The following is a 22,189-nucleotide window of genomic DNA, read 5'->3' as shown; positions in this document are numbered from 1 at the left end:
GACATGTGAAATGCCGGTAAAAGTTGAAAAATTATAGCCGTGATGTGATCTCGCAACTAAATTATAGCTACATAGAAGTTGATGACTCAGAAGGAGAATTTCAAGCAGAAGATTGGAATTGCAAATTCAAGAGCGATGGAGTAACTTTTTTTTTTTTTTTTTTTTGATGGACTAACTTAATGAGGGGGTGATATGTACAAATTTGTGCAAGTAGGGAATGATGTTGGAAGTTCATTGCTGGTGTTGTACATGGCGAGGAAACAAGTCCTTAACGTTGGAGGAAGCTCGTCGATTTTGGAGACACCCCCATCTGCAACATTTCCATAACGAGCATGACATTAGTGTTGATTTTATGTAAGTGTAAGCGAGAAATCTCGAGGAAATTTGGATAATATCGCGCACTAACCTCTCTATGAATATCGTAAATAGCTCAAGTTCTTCCCATTAGCCGAAAACGTCATCAACTTCGTCCATCATGCATGGTGCTCATCTCTCCGAAAGCTCCACATTGCGGTTCATAGACCATTAAAGCATTTAATAAGTAATGCTCCATCAGTTTATCTCAACAAAACTCTATCTTGCTCAACCCTAAATCCACCCACCACCTAAAAGAGATTGAAGAACTTATTAGAATTCAAATTACTAAGCTTTTTATTGGTTGACCGCGCAAAGGACGGGCTTGGTACATATAGTATTAAAACATTAGTTTTTTTTTTTGTTGGTCCAAACATTAGTTCAATTACTTGAACTGAAGTCCGAAAAGGGTATCAAAAGAAAGTCACCCATGTAAATTATGGGTCATTAGAAAATATGAAGTAATAAAAGATAATGGGAGTGGACCTGTTGGGCCCAGGAAGGCCCTCCGAGCCCACCAAATCTTTCAATTACAATGCCCAATCTTGAGAGAATTAACGGATCATTGAAGAGAATATTAACATGACTATAATCTGCTTCCCTTGACATAGTCATGTTGAAAAGATTCAGGTCTAACAAGTTTCCTGAAAAATTAAGCTCTCTTTGAATCTTAAATTACGCTTCGTTATAAATTTATAATAGCTTCTGTCCTCAAATTGTTCTCAACACTTGCAGCACCTCTCACAATACCAGGCTTCGCTACCATTCGCTCGGTCCCTGTTTCGCCTATGACGAGCGTCCGTGAGAACAATAAGCTGCTCATTTACCAGAAGCTTTTAGGCAATGCGAAAAGAAATTGAAACACCCATTAGATGGTCATGCACTAACCTCTGCAGTCCTGGGCCATTTGATGCCATACCCACTGTAAATTGCACACTTTTGTTTTTTTACCTGTCTGTTTAAAATTGAGATGGAGATTCAAAGTCTCAAAAGAGCTTTTGGACTTGACATTTAAATTCAAAATGGGCCAAGGCTTCGCAGCGGGAAGGTCTTATTGAAAAACCACATTAATCCGTGCCATAAGGACTTGAAATACTTGGACAAATTTTTTAGTCGGGTCGCATATCGATCTGGTTAACAAAATTCTATGATTTTATCTTAAAAAAGTATCCATATTTCTTCAATTTGGAAGAATGCTGTTAAAGAATGAGAACGTGGGAATGTTAAGTTTGGATGTTTTTGTTTAATCTAACCATTGTGGTTGCAAATGCTCGTTACAAACTGAGTTTTTTTTTTTTTTCATTTTGATTTAAAGGGATGACTAGAGGGGCTTTTGATCAACAAATCTGTGAAAATTTCAAAGATAAAACATGAGAAGTCAAGCCTTAAACTCACCTCATGTTCAACAATAACTAGATATAAGGGTCTAAGTTAGCCCAATTATAACATCTCAATAAGTAGAAGATTATCACAGATTGCTATTCACACATGTTTGTGTATTACACGACCCTTGTATTGAGCGCCTTCTTAACTTCTAATATGGAATTTTATGTTAGTCTGAAATGTAAAGTCAATTAAGAGAGAAGTTTCCCATTGATCGTGGCATTAGAAGAAGAAAATCAAAGAGTATGTAATTTATGACATGAATGAAATCTCTATATGATAAATAGGAGCACTTAAAGGCTAAGCAGTCGAATCAAAGGGCAAGGCCTCCAAAAAAGCACACAAGTGATCAGAAAGATTTGGACTTGATAAAACTTGTTCCTTACGCAGCTCAAAGCACAAAGTTATTCTACACTTTCGTTTTCTATGACATCCTTATTAAAGTTATTCTATTCTTTCCAAGAAAGCAGCCACGCATTCTTACCAGAATCCCATAATTGAAACGTTCATGCGAAAGTGTCGTCCACATGTATTCTATCGTCTGATAGAAGCTCTGTCTGTCACGGGAGAAAAAAGCATTGCACGTTGCCTCATAGACTAGACATCAGTCCGTCTTTAATAAAGCTGCTTTATAAAAAATAAAAAGCTAAAGAGACGAAAGCGTTGATAGTTACTTTTATAAAATTTCGTCCAACGCTCGGATAGTGTCTCTTGACTCCCTGCAATTTCTCCTGGAGCCAAAGGCGGAGAAGCTCTTTGCCTTCCATTTGCAAGAGAGCTGTTAGTTTTAGGGACAAACCAAAATGGGTGGCAATTTTCGGTTGGATGACTGTTATGGTTTTCAAATTGGAGTTTCTCTCTCAATTTATTGATAGGGTTCTGATTGTTGGAAAGCAGATAGAGATCATAAAGAACATAGAATTTAAAGAGTTGCCTACATCCTCAGTCAATCACCTCATCCTTTCTCTCTCTCTTTTTTGTTTTTTACTTCTTATTTCATCATGTATGTATAGACCCATATATATACCATCAGACGAACTTCTTCTACAAGTCAATCCACTATAAATTAGGAAAAAAAGAATCTTCTACAATCAGGAGAAAAATAAAATTCCCTAACAATTAGGGGATTCCTGCTCACGCCAACACTTATATGGGGAAAAGCTAGTAGATGACGTCGTTTAGGGATTTGATGCTAACTGGACACATGGGCGAGTCACGTCGGCTTAAGAATTTAATTGAAAAGAGCCACGTCGAAATTTCCAACAACCAACACATAGGTGGCACTTTATTAGTATTATTCTTTTAAAGTTGGCACTTAAGTGATCTATAAGAAATTTTTGGCACTAAATAAAGCGTCATATGTAACTTTTGAAACTTTCGGTGTACTTTTGTGGCTCTTAGCCTATACGTTCGTGTTCTATGACCTTCTCGTTAAAGTTATTATTTCCAAAATAGCAGCCATGCATTACTAGCCGACACCCATGATTCAACTATTTGTGCAAAACTGTGGTCGACATGTAGTCTTCTGTATGACAGAGCCGTGTCTCTAGAAAAAAGAGCCATGCACATTGCTCAGGACCAGAAGATACAATAATTCGAAAAGACATTAGATAGTGGGGGGTTCCATCTCCATCTCAAGTCTTAACTTTAATAAAGTGCTTTATGAAAAAGCTAAAGGGCCGAAAGCAGTGATTATTCGGAAATGGATTAGCATGTGGAGCATCGGATAAAATATATTTTTGCTCCATCGGGGAAATAAACCAACAAATTAATGTTCGGCCAAATTGGTTATTATTGTAAAAATTACGTGGAAATCAAAGTATCTTGCAATTTAAATCCTATGCGAGAGAATTAAAGATGAACAACAAATAGTACGGAGATTTATGCAGTTGGTTCGGTTGGTACTTACTCCACTAGGAGAGTCAATCGTAAATAATCTATTAATTAAAAATGATACAAGATAAGCATTAATTTCCCTCATAGTGAGGGGGAGGGAGAGAGATTGAAGCTACAGGTAAAAATGAGATGGACATCTTATGGTGCAAAAAGAGTAGCTGTCGAAGAAAATCGCTACATTTATTTCACTTATATTTCTATATGTATCTTCTTACTAGGGAGTGATGTTTCAAGATAACTATGTTTTAGACCAAGAACTTGCAACCTAACCTATCAAAGCCGATTCCCCATTTGATATCATAAATTGAACTGGTGACCCCTTTAACAGCCTAAAGCCGCATTAGCCAGTTCTAGGGTCCAAACCGACCTACCTCTTTTTTGAATTTCATTTACATTCTACTCTTGAATTTTAATCGTGCAAGCATGAATCTAAGCCCAACCTACTACCTTCATTGCAAAATATGCTTTGATTCTAATATTTCGTATGTTTCGCGAAAATTGAATGACTCGAAAATATTTCTCAAAATATGTTTGCTTGTATCGCTCGAAATAATTAACTAATTACAACTTTCTTTATTAACGGCAATAATTTTTTTTTTAGTTCATCGACCGCCGACCTCAACTAGTTTAGCATAAAGGTAATGTTAATATTGATGTTGATTTGATTGTCATCTAACATTTTCAAAGATCACTTGAGTCTTGTAACATTTTAAAACTGGAAGTGCTGTGCCATGTTGAATTTCCAGTACTTAGGGGGATGTTTGAAAAAAAAAAATTACGCTTAATTTGTCGATTGAAAATTATGACACTTAAGCAATCATTTTTACAAAATTTATGATATTCGAGTGATTGGAAAAAGAAATTACGGCACTTAATGATGTACCGAACTCAGGAAAAGAGTCATCCATTTTCATTACTTGATTGTTTGCTAGTGCACACAGGTGGCTTGATTGTGGACCTGAGTAAAGTTCTTAAACTACTTTGTCCGAACTCTGGGACGTAAAATTCGAGGGCATTTCTTGAGATGAAGGGAAGAAAAAAAATTTCTCTCAACTTAGAGGGGTGGAGAAGGTAGATTTCACGTCATATTCAGATGGCTACCGTCGGGTAGGATCGTATAGTAGCGTCCCACGCCTCGAGTGAATTATTGGAGCTTCGGCTCCCGTGTTGTTAACATGTGCTTCATATAGTGTCTTTGAACCGATTTGTATGCGTATAGTGTACAAGACTCAAGAAAAGTGTCATCCATTTCCGTTACTCGATTTTTGGCTAGTGCACGCAGGTGGCTTGATTGAGAAGACTGACAGCGAACTTCTTTTTTCTAACTTTAAATCATTGAAGCTCACCCATTGATTCGTCATCCTTCTTTGCACTCAAATCTCGTTGCCTTCTTCGTCTCTCGTCATTCTGCTCCGTTTCGCTCTTTCTTCTCCTCGGCCTAACCATCCTTCTTCTTCTCCACTACCTCCTGCTCTTTTTCATCTCCCTCTCTCTCTCCCTCTCTCTCTCTCTCTCGGTCTAACAATCCCCTCTTCTTCTCTCAATCATTCTTGCTCTGTTTCGCTCTTTCTTCTCCTCGGCCAAACCATCCTTCTTATTCTTCTTCACTGTCTCCCCGGTTTATCGCTCGTTCTTTCTCGAAAGAAAAAATTAAAGCAAAATGTCGATCGATCCTGCCATTCCTGTTGCATCTTTTGCATGGGATGTCTTGAAGTGGGTAGTTGTTCCTGTCAAGCGCCAATTCGGATACGTGATCTCCTCCAAGAGCTACGCCCAGGACCTTCAGAAGGAAGTTGGGAAGCTTGCGTACGAGGCTGAGATGGTCCACAATGCCGTCGAAGTGGCTAGAAACAATTGCCGGAATGTCTACAGTCATGTCACGGGATGGCAGGCAAAGGTTGAGAAGGCCTTGAAGGAGGCGGGAGAGCTGTTGGAAGAGTTCGAAAAAGCGAGTAAGAGTTGCTGCTACGGGACTCTTCCCGACCCCAATTGTCGCTATCAGTTCAGCAGAAAGGCCAAGGATAAGATCGAGCTCCTTCAGCGACTCGCCCGAGAATGCAGTGAATTCAGGGACATCTCCTTCATTGATCCTACTCCGGGGAATGTTACTACGGCCTCCGCTCCTCCTGCCAAGGACGATGGCGTCTTCGAATCCAGAGCTTCGATCAAACGTAAAATCATGGCCGCTCTGGCTGATAACCGCAACAGCGTGGTTGGAGTTTATGGGATGGGCGGGATCGGCAAGTCCACCCTTTTGGAAGAGGTTGAAAGAAGAATAAGGGAAGAGAGGTCGTTCGATCTGGTTGCTAAGGCCGACGTGTCGGAAAATCCAGACATCAAGAGGATTCAAGGAGAGATTGCGCACGGGTTGGGCGTTAGTGACATAAAGAAGAAAGAGAATGTCAGCTTGCGAGCGAAGCTTCTGCGCGAGAGGTTGGAAGATGAGGAGAGGACGAAACAAGAAAATGATGAGGAGAGGAAGAAGAAGAAGAAGAAGAAGGTGCTCATAATACTGGACAACTTGTGGGAGCCGCTGGACTTGAAGTCAGTCGGCATTCCTTGCGGTCATGATAACAAAGTCACAGGATGCAAGTTGCTGTTGACGTCGAGAGATCGAGATGTCTTGCAAGCGGAAATGGGCTGCGACGACCCCTTACTTCTTGAGGAGCTGCAGGAGGAAGAGGCAAGAAGATTGTTTGAGAGTTATGTCGGAGACAAAGTTCGCGATGAAGAGTTCAAACCCTTGGTGGAGGAAGCACTCCATAAATGTGCAGGTTTGCCTTTCCTAATTGTCCAAATGGCCAAACTTCTTAAACACGCTAATTTATCCGGATGGAAGAATGTTTTAAAACAACTCAAGCTATCTAAAAACGAGGGAATTGGTGAGAAAGCAAATAAGATGTTGCAATTGAGTTACGACCATTTAAAAGGCGAGGATGTGAAGTCACTGTTACGGCTCTGTGTTGTGTGTGGCGTCTCTAAGCCATCTCTTGAAAACTTGGTGAGATATGGCGTGGGTTTGGGGTTATTTCGAGAAGACAAGAGCATGGAAGAAGCTAGAGAAAGTTTGGCATCATCCATCCGCACTCTTCAAGACTCCTCCCTCTTGTTAGAGGATGGAGATGTTCATGGTTTCAAAATACATGATTTGGTTCGTGAGTTTGTTGCCTCGGTTGCTTCCAGAGATAACCCTTTTCTTGTGTTGAAAGAGAAAGATAGGTTAATAACAGAGTGGTCGAAGGACAAGCTCAAAAGTTGTAGGGCAACATGCTTTCCCTATGTTGACATGGAGGAGCTTCCTGAAGAAATAGATTGCCCCGAAATGCAGTTGTTTTTGTTGTTCACGAACAATAAACCTCTTGATGTTCCGGATTCATATTTCAATTCTATGAGGAAACTCGTGGTCCTAAATCTCACGGGGATACATCTCATTCTTTCGCCATTGTCGTTTCAACTCTTGGAGAACTTACACACCTTATGTCTGGATGGCTGTTCGGTAGAGGATGTAGCCAGTCTTGGCAACCTAAAAGGGCTACAAATTCTCAGCTTTGCGAACTCCAAAATTCATCGATTGCCGAAAGAAATCGGGCAATTGGTAGAGCTGAGGCTATTAGACTTGAACCATTGCTCGAGGCTTCAGGTAATCGAACCAGGTGTGCTAGGAAGCTTGATCAAATTGGAGGAGTTATATGTGGAGAATAGCTTTGATCAATGGAATGCCATGGAGCAAACTCCACCAAGTAATGCCTGCCTTATTGAGTTGAATAACATGAAGAATCTCTACTCTCTACACGTATCAATTCCTGATCCGAATGTCCTGCCCGAGGATTTAAACCTACAAAAATTAACCAAATACAGAATCCAGATAGGCAGTACATGGCACTCGTCAAGCGAGTACAAAACATCAACGGCATTGAAGCTCAAGTTGAATCCAGCGAATGATATTGTCCACAAAGGATGTGTACGAACTATCTTGGAGAAAACTGATGATCTGTATTTGGATGGATTGAACAAACCTAAAAGTATTTGCGAGTTATCCCTAGAAGGTTTTCCAAAATTGAAGCATCTACATGTCGAGAATGGTCCCTCCGTCCATTACATCCTCCAATGGCCTTCCTCCACTGCTTTTATGAGGTTGGAGTCATTAGTTCTCGAAGATCTGATTAACATGGAGAAGATATGCCACAGCCATATCTCGTCCACGTCCTTCCGTACATTGAAAAAAGTACGAGTCAAGCGTTGTTTCAAAATGGAAGTTTTGTTTCCTTGTTCATTACTGAGAGAACTTCCACAGCTTGAAGAGATCGGAGTTATCGAGTGCGACTTGATGCGGGAGATTGGAGAAGCTGATGAAGGTGGCAAAGTTGAGTTGCGTAATTTGCGTGCATTGGAGTTGCGTGACTTGCCAGGTATAAAGAACTTTTTATCCGCCGGGAGTGCTCCTTTGAGTAGTTCGTCAGAAAACCAAGTTGCCACTCAAGCTGTATTTTTCAACGGGCAACAGGTAACTTTCTATCAAAAGAATATAGTATTTATTAATTGCCAATTAGATGTAACATAGATCATAATATATATTCATATTGTTATTTTCAGTTCATTTGGTTCCAATTTACCTTATCCATTCGTGCCTTCGTTGTCCATTAGATAAACCAATCTTCTGTTTCTCTTCATTTTGTAGAAATCCAACTGATCGTATGAAATCCACATAAACTTAGTTTGGGATAGGTAATGAGTTACTTTTTACCTACATTCTGCAAGTGTACTTAAGTAAATAGGGTGTTCATGAAGCAAAACTGAAAGGAATTTTGGCAATAAAGTATTCAATGATAAAGCAATTTCATAGACTTGTGAAATGGATTCCACTAGATTCTGTTAGCTAAAACTTTGTTATTGTCTAAAAAGATAAGCACGCCAACATGAGGTTTTCTTTAAATTCAAATTACTCTTTTTCCTGCAGATTAAATTAGTAAAAGTTGCTAAATGAATATAGCAAAGTTGAGTAAAGGCATTGTTACTATTGTTATTAATACAATTAATATTAGAATTCTGTTAAAGAGTGCCTCAGGGCCCCGGGAGCAGTTTTTGAGAAACTAATTAAGGAAACTCTATATAGCTTCCAATACATTGATTATCTTCATGTCATACGCAATATGTACCTTGAAAATTGAAATATTCAGAATAAAGTGTACTAAACAATGTCTCATAAGCAGTCTTTCACAAAACTGTCATTGTTGTTCTTCTTAACGTTTCTATTACATGTCAGCATTAATTTTTGTTAGATCATTACCTCCTTTTGATGCTAGGAAAAGAACAACACGATGAAAAAAAAAATAGCAATTAAAAGATTACAAGGACAATGGCGATGATAACAATAGTCATATATCTTTTGTTTTACATCTTTTCGTTGATTATAATTAGTTTCCTTTAATCTTAGAACCAGTTATCTTGTTTTGCATTTTCTAATAGTCCAATGAACGAACCACAGAGAAGTTAAATTTGTTGCACAGATGGGGGTTTCGAGCAACTTTACATGTTGTTGTAAGGATCGTGGGAGACGATCCATGCCCCGAAAAAGTTAATACTGATGATAGGAGGAAATACATAGCCATAAAGAAATACTGATTATTCCCATCGTGAGAAGATATGACCATATATAATAAGTAATGAGAACATCGTCGTGTCATTGGATAAGATACAATATCTTATTGGACATCGTTGGATAAAAATATGATATTTCATGCATAAATTAGTTCGGAGGGTCCAGGGGTGACAGGAGGAAGTTACTTGAGTAATTAGACTATTATGATAGTTATTTTTCCTTTTGAAGCATTAAATTACTCTTTGAAACCGCTAAATTACTTCTTGGTAGTAATCTTCCCCTGTGAGACAGTAAATTAGTTCCTAGTGTTAGAATGTAGTGTGTTGTATAGTTTTCCCTTGCTTCTCTTCTTTCTCTTTAGTCCCACATAGGAAGATTGCTAGGCTCATTTACTCCTCTAAGCCTATATAAAGGCTTCTCATGTACATTGTTCCAAACACCATCATTAGAGAACAAATACCATTCTCTTTTAATCTTTCTTTCTTATCATGGTATCAAAGCCATTTCATTGTCTTGAAGAGTATGCTCTGCGGTTGCCATTAATTGGATCTTCCGCATCAGAAAATAAGACAATGAGCTCATTATTTTTTTTAAAGTATGCTCTGCGGTTGCCATAAATTGGATCTTCCGCATCAGAAATTAAGATAATGAGTTTAGGGCTTTTGGGCCATCATCCTTGCTCGTTCTAATCCGAGCTTCTTCTTTCTCGATCCTTTCGATCAATTTTTTTTTTTTTCTTCCACCTCAATCCATATTTCTAGCTTTGCCGGTGATTTTTTTTTCTGTCGTCATGGGTGATTCTAGTGACCGTATTGACGTCAAACTTGATGGTTCAAACTATTCTCTTTGGAAACCATCGGCAATGGCAGCACTTGTTTACCGCGACCTGTTTGAGCATGTTGAGGGATTTTGTCCTTGTCCTTGTCCCGATGCTCTTCAAAGCAACTCATCCGATGAAGTTGTGAAACATGCCGCTGAAATTCGAGCATGGAAAGTTGCTGATCGGAAGGCATGGGCGATCATTTTTGGTTCCATTGATCCTGCTCTTCGCCCACAATTTTCTAATATTGTTGAGGCGAAAAGGTTATGGGATCAGCTTGCCGAGATGTTCACCCAAACAGGGGACATTCGAGTCTATCAATTGGAGCAAGAACTTTACAATGCTACGCAAGGGTCTCGCTCTATTCGAGATTTCTACAATTACATGCACTCACTTTGGAGTCAACTGGATATTCTTGCTCCTATTTTCTGCCCATCATGCCTGAATTGTACTCAGTGTCCATCTACTCGGCTTCGGACTCAAGATAAGCATCGTCTACATTCTTTTCTTATGAAGCTCGGCTCTTCCTATGAAGGTGTTCGCAGCCAACTTCTTCACCGCTCTCCAAGACCATCCCTCCTTGACGCTGTCAAAGAATTACGATCCGAGGAAACTCGTCTTGGTCTTCTTTTCTCCTCGGCGCTTTCTGATTCAACTGCTATTTTGGCTGCTCCACCACGTGTTCCGCCTACGGTTTTGGCTGCTCCACCACGTCCTTCACCTACTCGTGGTCCTCGCCGCCTTTCATGTACATATTGTCATCGTCTTGGTCATGACGAGGCACATTGTTGGAAGAAGAGAAATGCTTCACGCCCGTATGCATCACCACGAGTTACTACCGCATCTCCAATCTCTCAACCTATTACTCTGGTTTCTCCCTCTACGGATGACCGTATTGCTGCTCTTGAGGCCCGGCTTGCACGATTGAGTCCTTCTCTGCCCAGGTCTTTTCCCGATTCCGGTACTTCTACAACTTTCTCATCCGCTGGGAGCACTGCTGCAGCTACTCCACCTTCAGGTGATATTTCTACTATTTGGGTACTTGACTCGGGAGCTGCTAGACATATGTCTAGTTCCGCTGTTTTTCTCACTAAGCTCTCCGAGCTCAAGCAACCAGCACATTTCTTTACTGCTAATGGTTCTCCTCTACTAGCTACCCGACAGGGTACTCTTACCATCTCTAAAGATTTCAATGTCCCCGATGTGTTACATGTTGCCTCTTTGGCTCTCAATTTATTATCCGTTGGACAACTCACCGATCTTTGGATGTACTTCGTAAGCTTTACAAATAGCTCCCGCTTTGTGCGGGATCGTTTGAGTGGCAAGATAATTGGCAGGGGCAGTAGACGGGATGGACTTTATATTATGCAACATCTCCATCTTCCAACTTCTTCTCCTCCTCATCATGTGTTGGCTACCCTCGATCTTGCTCGGTGGTATCAACGTCTTGGACATATTCCGGCTTCTCGTCTCACCGACCTTCACCAACAAGGTGCTTTGGGTCCTATTTCTTCTAGTAGTCTTCCTCCATGTTCTATCTGCCCTTTGGCCAAGCAATCTGCTAAGCCTTTTCCTATTAGTAACTCTAGAACTAGTGCGATTTTCGATCTTGTTCATTCTGATGTTTGGGGTCCCGCCCCGCTCTCCTCCAAGAGTGGTTTCAAATATTATGTATCTTTTATTGATGATTATTCTCGTTATACATGGATCTATCTTATGCATCAACGTAGTGATTTCTTTTCCATCTATCAGTCTTTTACTTCCATGGTTTCCACACAATTTAATACAAAAATCAAAGTTTTTCGTTCGGATTCAGGGGGAGAATATCTCTCTGGTGTCTTTCGTTCCCTCTTAGCTAGTAATGGTACACTTCCTCGGTTATCTTGTCCTGGGGTTCCAGCTCAAAATGGAGTTGCTGAACGCAAGCACCGTCATATTCTAGAGACCACTCGAGCTCTCTTACTTGGTACATCCGTTCCTCCTTGAGTTAAGGTTGAGGCTCTTCTCACGGCTGTTCATTTAATTAATCGCCTACCCTCATCTGTTCTCCATCAAGACACCCCGTTTCAGCGTCTCTACTCTCGACCTCCTAGCTATAATCATCTTCGAGTTTTTGGATGTACTTGTTTTGTCATTCTTCCACTCACCGAACGTACAAAGCTTACCGCCCGCTCTATCCGGTGTGCATTATTGGGTTACAAGACTGAGCACAAAGGTTATCGTTGTTATGACCCAAATGCGCGACGTGTACGTATTTCTCGTGATGTTACGTTTCATGAACACATCCCTTTCTTTCCGACAAATACTACACCTCATGTTTCGTCTCCTGTTCCATTTATGGATTTTCCTGTTGATCCTCTACCCGACCCTTCTAGTCCTTCTTCTACATCGGATCTAGATACATTGCCACCTTCTCCATCTCCACCTTGTGCTGCACCTCCTACTTTATCTGCCCTAGACGATTACGCACAACTAGAGCCACGCCGTAATCCTCCTCGAGATCGGCGTCCACCTGCCCGGTATGTTGCTGCTACTTCTTATTCCACTGAGTTTGGTTCCTTTCTAGCTGCTGTTCATGCTGTACAAGAACCTAATAGTTATCGCGAGGCAGTTCAGCATGTAGAATGGCGCCAGGCTATGTCCGAGGAACTCTCGGCTTTAGAGAGTACTGGTACTTGGGAGCTTGTGCCTCTTCCTCCAGGTCGCTCCCTCGTATCTTGCCGATGGATATATAAGATTAAGACTCGTTCTGATGGCAGTATTGAGCGTTACAAAGCTCGTCTGGTTGCTCGAGGTTTCTCGCAAGAGTATGGTATCGACTATGAGGAGACCTTTGCTCCCGTAGCAAAGATGACTTCTGTCCGTACTTTATTAGCCGTTGCTTCAATACGCAGTTGGCCTCTCTTTCAGCTTGATGTGAAGAATGCTTTTCTTCACGGTGATCTTCAGGAAGATATCTTTATGCAACCTCCGCTTGGTCTTGCTCATACCTGCGGACAGGTTTGCCGCTTGCGACGGGCTCTTTATGGTCTCAAGCGGGCTCCTCGTGCTTGGTTTGAGAAGTTCGATGATGCTATTCAGTCTGCTGGTTTCACTCAAAGTGAGGCTGATCATGCTATGTTTGTTCATACCTCTTCTTCAGGCTGCACTATTCTTCTTCTTTATGTTGATGATATGGTCATCACCGGAGATGATCGTGATCATATTAAGCATACCAAGCGGCATCTTCAGCAACATTTTGCCATGAAGGATCTAGGACCACTACGTTATTTTCTTGGGCTTGAGATTGCTCGCAGTTCACGTGGTATTCTCATTTCTCAGCAGAAATATACCACCGATATTCTGTCCAGGGCTGCTTTATCGGATTCACGTACTGCTGCTACTCCTATTGAGCTAAATCAGAAGTTTTGCCCGGATGATGGAGAACCTCTTTCTGATGTCACCCGCTATCGGACCTTGGTTGGCAGTCTTGTTTATCTTACTATCTCCCGACCCGACATCGCCTATGCTGTTCATGTTGTCGATCAGTTTGTTGCTATAAATATTAAACCACGCCTTCTTCTACAAGCTTAAGCTTTTAGAGCAGTTGGTTGTGGTTCTAACATGGTATCGGAGCAGGTGGTCCCGAGTTCAAATCTTTCCAGGCCCCTATTTGCCTCCCCATTTTGAATATTTCCACGCTTAGTCTGGTCTTTGCCTAGGGCTAAGCGTGAGGGGGAGTGTTGGAATATATAAATATTAAACCACGCCTTCTTCTACAAGCTTAAGCTTTTAGAGCAGTTGGTTGTGGTTCTAACACCTAGCAGGCCTAGTGCAACTTTTAAGAAGTAATTTACTTTGAAACTACTTTTTGCTTTATGGTTCATTAATTTCCGTTGTCGTTACTAAATCGCAAACAAAATCTAACTGTAACAACATCCCTTCTTATACTGTAAATAAAAAGTAAAACCGAGTGGTTGTCTTTCAGGATCGTAAAGTAGCTTTTGTTTATCAAATATTTTTGTAAATGCGAAAGTCATGAACAACCTGCTAATAGCACGTATAAAATCCAGCTTGTCTTTCCTAATGTTATCGTTGATGGGTTTTTCCGCCAGGTTTCAATCCCATCCTTGCAGACCTTAACTATGACTGGACTTCCCAATCTGGAAACTATATGGAGCGAAGAATCTGCAGTGGAACTGAGCAATCTTCAATCTCTTGAGCTGTTGGAGTGCAAATCTCTCTCGAAGGTTTTCAACTTCAGGTCGCTGGTAAATTCACATGAGCTACACACTTTGACTATCGCAGATTGCATTTTGGTGCAAGAAGTTTTTGACCTTGATGGACCAAGCGCCAGCGGAAATGTTGAGACTCCCTCCGAGCTAACCACCTTGGAGTTACGGGACTTGCCGAGCTTGAGGTGCATATGGAACAAGAATCCTTGTGGAATAGTGAGATTCCATTGTTTAACAAAGCTAAAGGTGATTGGCTGTCACAGCCTCAGGTTTCTGTTTTTGGCATCAATGGTAAAATCTCTAGCACAATTGAGAGAACTAGAAGTGGTGTATTGCAAGAAGATGGAGGCGATCATTATGGAGGAAGAAGGGTTGGAAACGGAAACATCAGGAATTCTAGCATTCCCAATGTTGACTTATTTGCGATTATCTTTGGAAAGTTTGACGTGCTTCTCTCGCAAAAAGTGTAAGATTGATTTGTTATTTTCATCAATGAAGATCTTCTTGGCATCTTTTGAAATACAAATAATGACATTCTTTCCATCGTGTAAAAAATTGATGGCAGGTTCACGAGAGGCTAGGAATCAGGATCATGTTAAATCACGCGCCACAGCCCTCTTCAATCATGAGGTACATAATTCTAGTTAGGTCAAAATATTAAATATGATAAGAACTGTCGGAGTAAAATACTTGGAATCACTTGTATGTGCTAATTGTATTGCGGAAGTTTGCATGCTGAGCATTGCAAGTTCCCACATGCCACTACAAACAATTAGCAAGTTTCAATTCACGCCAATCCCAAGAAAGCAAGAGTTGGATCAATCACACGAACTATTGAAAAAAAATTACAAAGAAAGATATAGGCGTATAAATCATTGTCAGGCCCACGTAATTACTAATTACGCTAAGCAAATAAATAGTTATACAGCAGGCAAAGCATAATAACAAGAGCAAAAACTTACTAAATGACTTACGAAGTCAAGTTTGGTTAAAATTGATTTCATTCTGGAAAAGTCAAAGTAAAGTTACAATCCGAATTGCTTTCTAAGTTGAATTGAGAGAATTTAAAGAAAATCACTACAGATATAAAAGTCGGATACCTAATCTTCAAGGAGTTCAGTTGTTAATTCTCAAATTACGGGGTTGAATTCAGTCATTGTAACTAAATAGTAATGGATTTTATAACTTAAACTACAATTTTTAATCACCCACGTAATAAATTTCATTTCTTTATAAGTTATGCACTTTGACCAAACATTAAAAAATTTCTGGCCAACTATTGTTGTGACAAACAGTATGGCCAATTTTCTGAACGTTATACTTGTTGTCGGCCATCATCGAATGAGAATGTCATTGAAAAACTTATATAATTATATTGTTATGAAGTGCTCCCCAAAAAGTCCTTAATTAATATCACTGTAAATTGTCAATTACAAGATGTTGATCATCCTCCTTGCAAGGAAAACTATTTTTGGGCCCCATACTCAACATTAGCATAATATTATCAGTTATGGATACGATGTCCCTTTGAAATATAACTACGACAATAAGGATTTTATACCATTATCGAGTCTCTACGTTTTACGTAATAGTAACTAAGAATTTAACATCTTTTTAATTTTTTTTAAAAAAAAAGAGGGAGATTCATACGATTCTAATCATTTATACTAAAATACAAATACCTATATTTCAGAAAACAAAAAATCCACACCCGCACAATGTATGAGGATGCTGCTAATTAATTATCTGAGTCCGTTATCAGTTAGCAACATCCAAAAGAAAATATCTTAAATTAAGTACTGTTGTTAATCTAAATAACTGATAAATCACGCTAGATGAACGGCTTTCCGATTTTGACAAAGAATGTAAATGTCTCAGCGATTTTGCATGTACGGCTGGCTTGGCACTGCAAGCATGAACAAGTGGGTTCACTTTGAATTAACGTTCACAAATAACATTGTTATGCAGCCAAATAGGCTGTAAAATTGGATTGATACGTCGATTTTCTTAGATATTTTTAACCACCTATGATGAGGGATTTATGACTATCTTCGATAATTTGATTCAAGGTTGAGGAATATCGTCCTTTTTGTTTTCAAATATTTCTTATTGCATTTATATGTGAAAACATATACAGAAAAGCCTCTCTTTTCGTTTTCGTGTGGTGTGTGTCCAATACAAAATATGGGCATATCCAAATTACCATCTTGCCCACTGTAAAAAGAATATGCTTAGCTCACATTAATAGCGTTTGTTTTATTACGTGTGGTTTGACTTCTCCATGTGCGTAATTTTTTTTCTCTTTTTTTCTTTTCCTTTTATGCAACTTAATAATTCCCCCTCTCCCCTTGGCAACTCATTTATATTAACATCTTGGAAGTTCATGAATTTGTAATTTAAATGGATCACCAATTTTGTGAGTGAATACCATAGGTTGTGTTTCCTCGCTTGGAGACATTAGAGATCTGGGACATGGATAATATCAAAACGATATGGGACAATCAAGCTGCTGCGGATTCTTTCCACAATGTAAAATCACTTGATGTGGGGGCATGCAATAAGCTAGTGAACATTGTTCCTTCTTGCATTGTTGGACGGCTTTGGAGCCTGGAAAGTTTGGGTGTATATGTTTGTGGTTCACTTGAAGTTGTTTTTGAACTTCAGTCACTGAATCCTCTAGATGGGAATCCTGGTGTTCGTTCCCAATTAAAAAAGCTGATGTTATATGAATTGCCACAGTTGAAGTGTGTATGGGATAAGGAACTCCACCATCAAGTCAAATTCCAGTGTCTCCATTCTGTTACTGTTTCCAATTGCAAGAGCCTCACCTCTCTATTTCCAGCCTCAGTAGTGACAGATCTTATCCAACTTGAAGAGTTGGAGATCAGTGCATGTGGCATTACAGAACTCATCAAGATGGAAGAACCAGTTCTCGGGGTTGTCTTCCCAAAGTTAACCTCCCTCAAGCTCGAGCATCTGACAGAGTTGAAGTGCATCTACACGGGAACAAATGCTTTAGGTTGGCCAGCATTGAAGACTTTGGAGGTGCATGGCTGTAACAAAGTGGAGATACTCGCTTCCCAAATTGAGAATGAGATGCCACTACAGAAACAGCCTCTCTTTTTGTTCGAAAAGGTACGACTTAGGATTATTTGTTTTGCTTCGATTGTGACTATTTGAAGTAAAGATTATGGTCACAGCCAAGCATATCATACAAATAATTCCACATACGGAGATGTAAACTATACGACTCTCTTTGAATCCACAGAAATAGTATAACATGGAAACATCATATGTTCTTCAAGTATTGACAGAATGCATAGCCATTATCCCCCTTAAAAAAATGGTTTTGGCTAATTCTGATAGTTTAGTCTCTTAAGTACCATAAAGATTGATAACACGTGGCGTGCGGTTTGATCTTACCAGGCGCAAGAGTGTTTTCTAATTTGAGCCCTATTAAGATGACTGATGTTATGGTAAAAAGGGAAAGACGTGACATTTTTGTTTGCATTGATATTTGAATTTATTGGAATTGTGATTATAATTGATCGAGAAGTTATTTTCACAATGGATGTTTCTTATAGAAATGGGAATGTACAGATCTAATTAAGTTCAAATACGGATACAAGTCAAATATAAAAAATCAACGATAGTGTCTATTGTATGAGGGCACATTTTCTTTCGTTGAATCACCGACTCAACATATTAAAAAATGTAGATATTATGCGCGATGTGGAAGACTTATACCATGACACATGAGTACTCATTTAACTAAGCTGACTTCAGACTCTGATTTGACTATCTTCTCAGGGTGCATTCCCAAATCTACGAGAGCTAAGATTGGATTTATCCGGACAGATGGAGATATGGCATGGAGATTTTCATGGTGAAGAATTCTTCTGCACGCTTAGGGTTCTTGAGCTTCGTCATCTCTCGGAGGAATATGCAATATCCATGTGTCTTTTTATTCAGAGTTTAACCAACTTGGAAAAGCTCGTTCTATGCGAATCTCATCTAGAGAAGCTGAGCAGAAATGTGGAAGCCATAGAAGACCCAAGTCATGAGCTATTACCCTCGTCAAGATACTTTCAACATCTGAAGACTCTAGATGTGTCACATTGTGATGGTCTATCAAGTATGTTCACACCAACCATGGCTAAAAACTTGGCGGAACTCACAGAGTTGAGGATACGAAATTGTAAAATGTTGAAAGAAGTTTTTAGTGACGATGGGGTAAGGAGGGGTATGCAGTGACTTTCAATCAGTTGAAGCACATACAACTTGATGGGTTGACAAGGTTGAGTTGTTTTAGCTCAAGTGAATGCACATTGGCGTTCCCTCTCTTGGAAGATGTCATAGTGAGTGGATGTCCCAACATGCAGTCCTTCTCTAAGGGACCAATAGTTGCTCCAAAGCTGGAGAGAATACAAGTAGAAACACAAGCAGATCCAAAGCCTCAACATGAAGTGTGGTTTTGGAAGGAAAACCTCAACACCACTATCCAAAATATGTTTGAAGAAATGGTATGCATCAGTTATCAAATTTTGTGCAATTGGATAGTCTTAATAACCTATAGAGTAATTACTTTTTGCTAACTATAAGTTTACCTTTAATGATGCATTTCTAACAGGCTACGATTGCTACAGTAAAGTTTATGTGGCTGTCTGAGTTCCCTGAGCTAATTGGAAAATGGCATAGCGAACTTAATCCCATCAAGTCATCTTGGCAATTAGAAAGACTGACGGTGGATAATTGTCCATCATTTGTTAACGCTATTCCATCCAAATTGATGCTTGTTTTAGAGAAAATGACAACGTTGCAAGTGTGCAATTGCGAGTCTTTGGAAGAAATATTCGATCTTGAAGGGCTTGAGCCTGTGGAAATCACTCGGGTGCTACCTCAGCTACAAGATTTGGGCTTGGTCAATCTACCAAAGTTGAGGCAACTATGGAACAAAGATCTTCAAGGAACGATGCGCTTCAGTTCTCTATTTTCTCTGACCCTTTATAATTGCAGCAACTTGAGATATGCTTTCACTCCATCGATGGCTCGATGCCTTGCAAATCTATGCGAGATTGAAATAAAGCAGTGTGGTGAAATGGAAGAAGTGATCGCAGAGGAAGAAGGGCAGGTAAGCGTGGTGGAGAAGATCACATTCCCGATGCTCCATGGGATGACGTTGGAATGCTTGCCCAATTTAACTAGTTTCCTCTCGAGAAAGAGTCATACACTGGAATGTCCCAACCTAAAAGAGCTAACTATTGCCCACTGCCCCAAGATGAGAAGTTTGACTTGGCATTCTTGGATGCAGGTTGATCAGGATACCCCTTCCCTCTTCACTCCACAGGTTAGCGTTCTTTGTCTTAACCCAATGCTTTTGGTGTTTTGGTTTATTATCTTGTCAAATCGAAGTATGGATAGAACCAGCAATTGGAATTTGGAAATAGAATGGCGCGCGTTGCACTCGTCACATGAAACAAACAATTTCAGTTCCAGTGCAAATGCAACATCCACTTTGTTTTCGTTTTAGTTTTGCCTCCACACGCCCAAATAAAACTCCAAAATCCTCTACACATGGCACAATCAAGGATAAGAAGTTGGTTACGTATTGCTGGCTTTAAGATGTTGTAGTTAAGTGTCAACACCAACTTCCCCCCCAAAAAAAAAAAAGAAACGAAAAAGACAAGAAAGTGTCAGCACCAACTAAAACTTCATAATTGTATACCGACTTCAGTAATTGGTTACCAATTATAAATCAATGAATCACAAATGAAGAATTAGTTTTCTCCAAGAAGGTCAACTGAAAATGAATTGCATCTTCAACTTGAAGCAAATAAATCCAAGAATTCTTACCATATACTTTGTTGCATTATCAAAAATAGGGGATACATATATTTGTATATGCGCACACACTGAAGTAAAACAGTGCATTTTTGTGTGATCGGCGAATTGGAGAGTCCGAGAAGTTGTCATAGGAACTTTCAAAAATTTGGACGGAGAAAGCATTGTAAGTAATAAATTTCGGGTAAGCCAATTAAAAGTCAATGTTCCATGTACTATTGACTATAAATTGAAACAAGATACGATTCTAAATTTCAAAGAATTGCAAAATTCATTCGATAGAATTTAAGAGAGGTTGCCGTCTTGCAGAACTGAAAGCAATTTTCAAATTTGTTTTCATTGAATTAATGAACAAGCTAATTTCTTTACAGAGTTTGTTGTGATATGCATCATTGCTTCAAAAGGCAATTAACACGTACCAGCTGATCAGGTCACTACACTTTTTCCCTTTTTTGGGGCCTTTTTTCTTACAGATTCTTTTGCCTAATTATTGTTTTTTCTGTTATTTGTAAATAGAAAGCATCTACGACCCTCCCTCTATGTGTAACTAACAAGCTGTAGAATTCTCATGGTTTGTGAGAGCTAGGGTAGTTTGGAAATTTCGTCTTTGAGATCATAAGTCAGTGTAATCATATTCACTGTGCCGTTTTTCTCAATATGGCAGGTACAACTTCCTATGCTTAAATCGATAGTTCTCTCCCACATGGACAAATTAAGCAAAATATGGACCTGTGGCCCTCAAGGAACTTTCACTTTTAAATACTTGCAGAAAGTGAAGGCTCGGAACTGTAAGAACCTTGAAATTTTGTTTCCACATTGGGTGGCTACAAGTCTAACCCAACTTGAGGAACTTCGCGTGGAGTCTTGTGGGCTCGAGGAAATAGTCTCGAGCGCGAGTGGAGATGACAGTCCACACTCAATTGCTGCTCAATTTCTTTTCCCAGTATTGACTTCTCCGGTATTACATGATATGCCACAACTCAAGAGCTTCTGCCCTAACTTGCTCACTTTGAACTGGCCATTCTTGAAGGAATTGCAAGTGACCCATTGTGAAAAAATGAATATGTTGTCCTTTCCGGCTCGGAAGGTATTATTAAAACTGCTCTTCCTCTGTTTCTTCTTTATTCTTTAATTCACCCACTATGTCTTATGTGCTCTCATACACACTTTTCATTCGCGGGCACCCAAAATGTTTTAGTGGCACTATCGGGGCATCTCAGTCACTTGAAATTCAAAGGAACTACAGATCCTTGTTGACAAGATGAGACATTCCTCGTAAAGGATGAATTTGGTCAAGATGGTTCTTGAACTGACCGTAATGACCTCAAAGGTTTTTATATGGATTAGATGTGAATTTCCTACGGACTAAATCACGAAGCGGGCACACACATTTAGCAATTTCTTTTCGAATCACGGCAGGATGACCATCTTTCTATTGATGTTTTCCGGGTGAAATGGATTTTGATGTTGTTGCCCTTTCTATCTAATTATATGAGCATTTGGTTGCAGTTTGTATATGTATGACGACTTTAGAAGCTTGATGCTTTTATGCAGGCTCTAGAGATTAATGAATTGTAAGGAAAAGGCCACCTGCCATGGGAATAAACCGACTTAATATGCCTTACATTGCAATGATTTATTTTGTCGAACATTGTTGAACTTACTTGCTCTCATTATATTTACAATTTGCAGGACATTCCCACCTTAGAAAGACATTTATTAGTCGATAAAGATATTCAGAGGATACATAATGAAAATATTTTTGATGACATTGGCAAGCGAGAAGCACTAACATTGGCATGCTTTCATGATGAAAGGGCGGGTTTTCCTTCCAACTTTCTCCTCCAGATATTTCCCAATTTAAAAAGCCTTGAGGTTTTATGTAGTTCCTTTGAAGATATATTCCCTGATGGAGGACTTGTGGATGAGGGAAAACATCCAGTGCTTGAAAACTTAAAAGAACTTAAGTTGAGCAAGCTACACAACCTAAAGCGAGTCCGGAAAGAAGACTATTTAATCACAAAAGTGCTTCAAAGCCTCAACAAATTTAAGGTTTGCGATTGTCCTAGTTTGACAACATTA

General features: G+C 39.6%; 1 protein-coding gene across 1 annotated transcript in view; it reads left to right on the top strand.

Moving 5' to 3' along the window:
• LOC125315205 overlaps positions 1-21,815 on the top strand; it is a 206,594-nt gene extending 184,779 nt beyond the window's left edge. Inside the window, exons 5-8 of the mRNA XM_048279636.1 lie at positions 18,897-19,613; positions 20,772-21,194; positions 21,662-21,681; positions 21,800-21,815. Coding sequence (XP_048135593.1) covers positions 18,897-19,613; positions 20,772-21,194; positions 21,662-21,681; positions 21,800-21,815 — 1,176 coding nt within the window. The remainder of the gene's footprint in view (positions 1-18,896; positions 19,614-20,771; positions 21,195-21,661; positions 21,682-21,799) is intronic.
• The last annotated feature ends 374 nt before the right edge of the window (positions 21,816-22,189 follow it).

Source organism: Rhodamnia argentea, chromosome 5 (genome assembly GCF_020921035.1).
Source record: "Rhodamnia argentea isolate NSW1041297 chromosome 5, ASM2092103v1, whole genome shotgun sequence".
In the NCBI taxonomy this organism is placed as follows: domain Eukaryota; kingdom Viridiplantae; phylum Streptophyta; class Magnoliopsida; order Myrtales; family Myrtaceae; genus Rhodamnia; species Rhodamnia argentea.
Note: the sequence above shows the minus strand (reverse complement) of the source record. Positions and strands in the feature narration are given on the sequence as shown.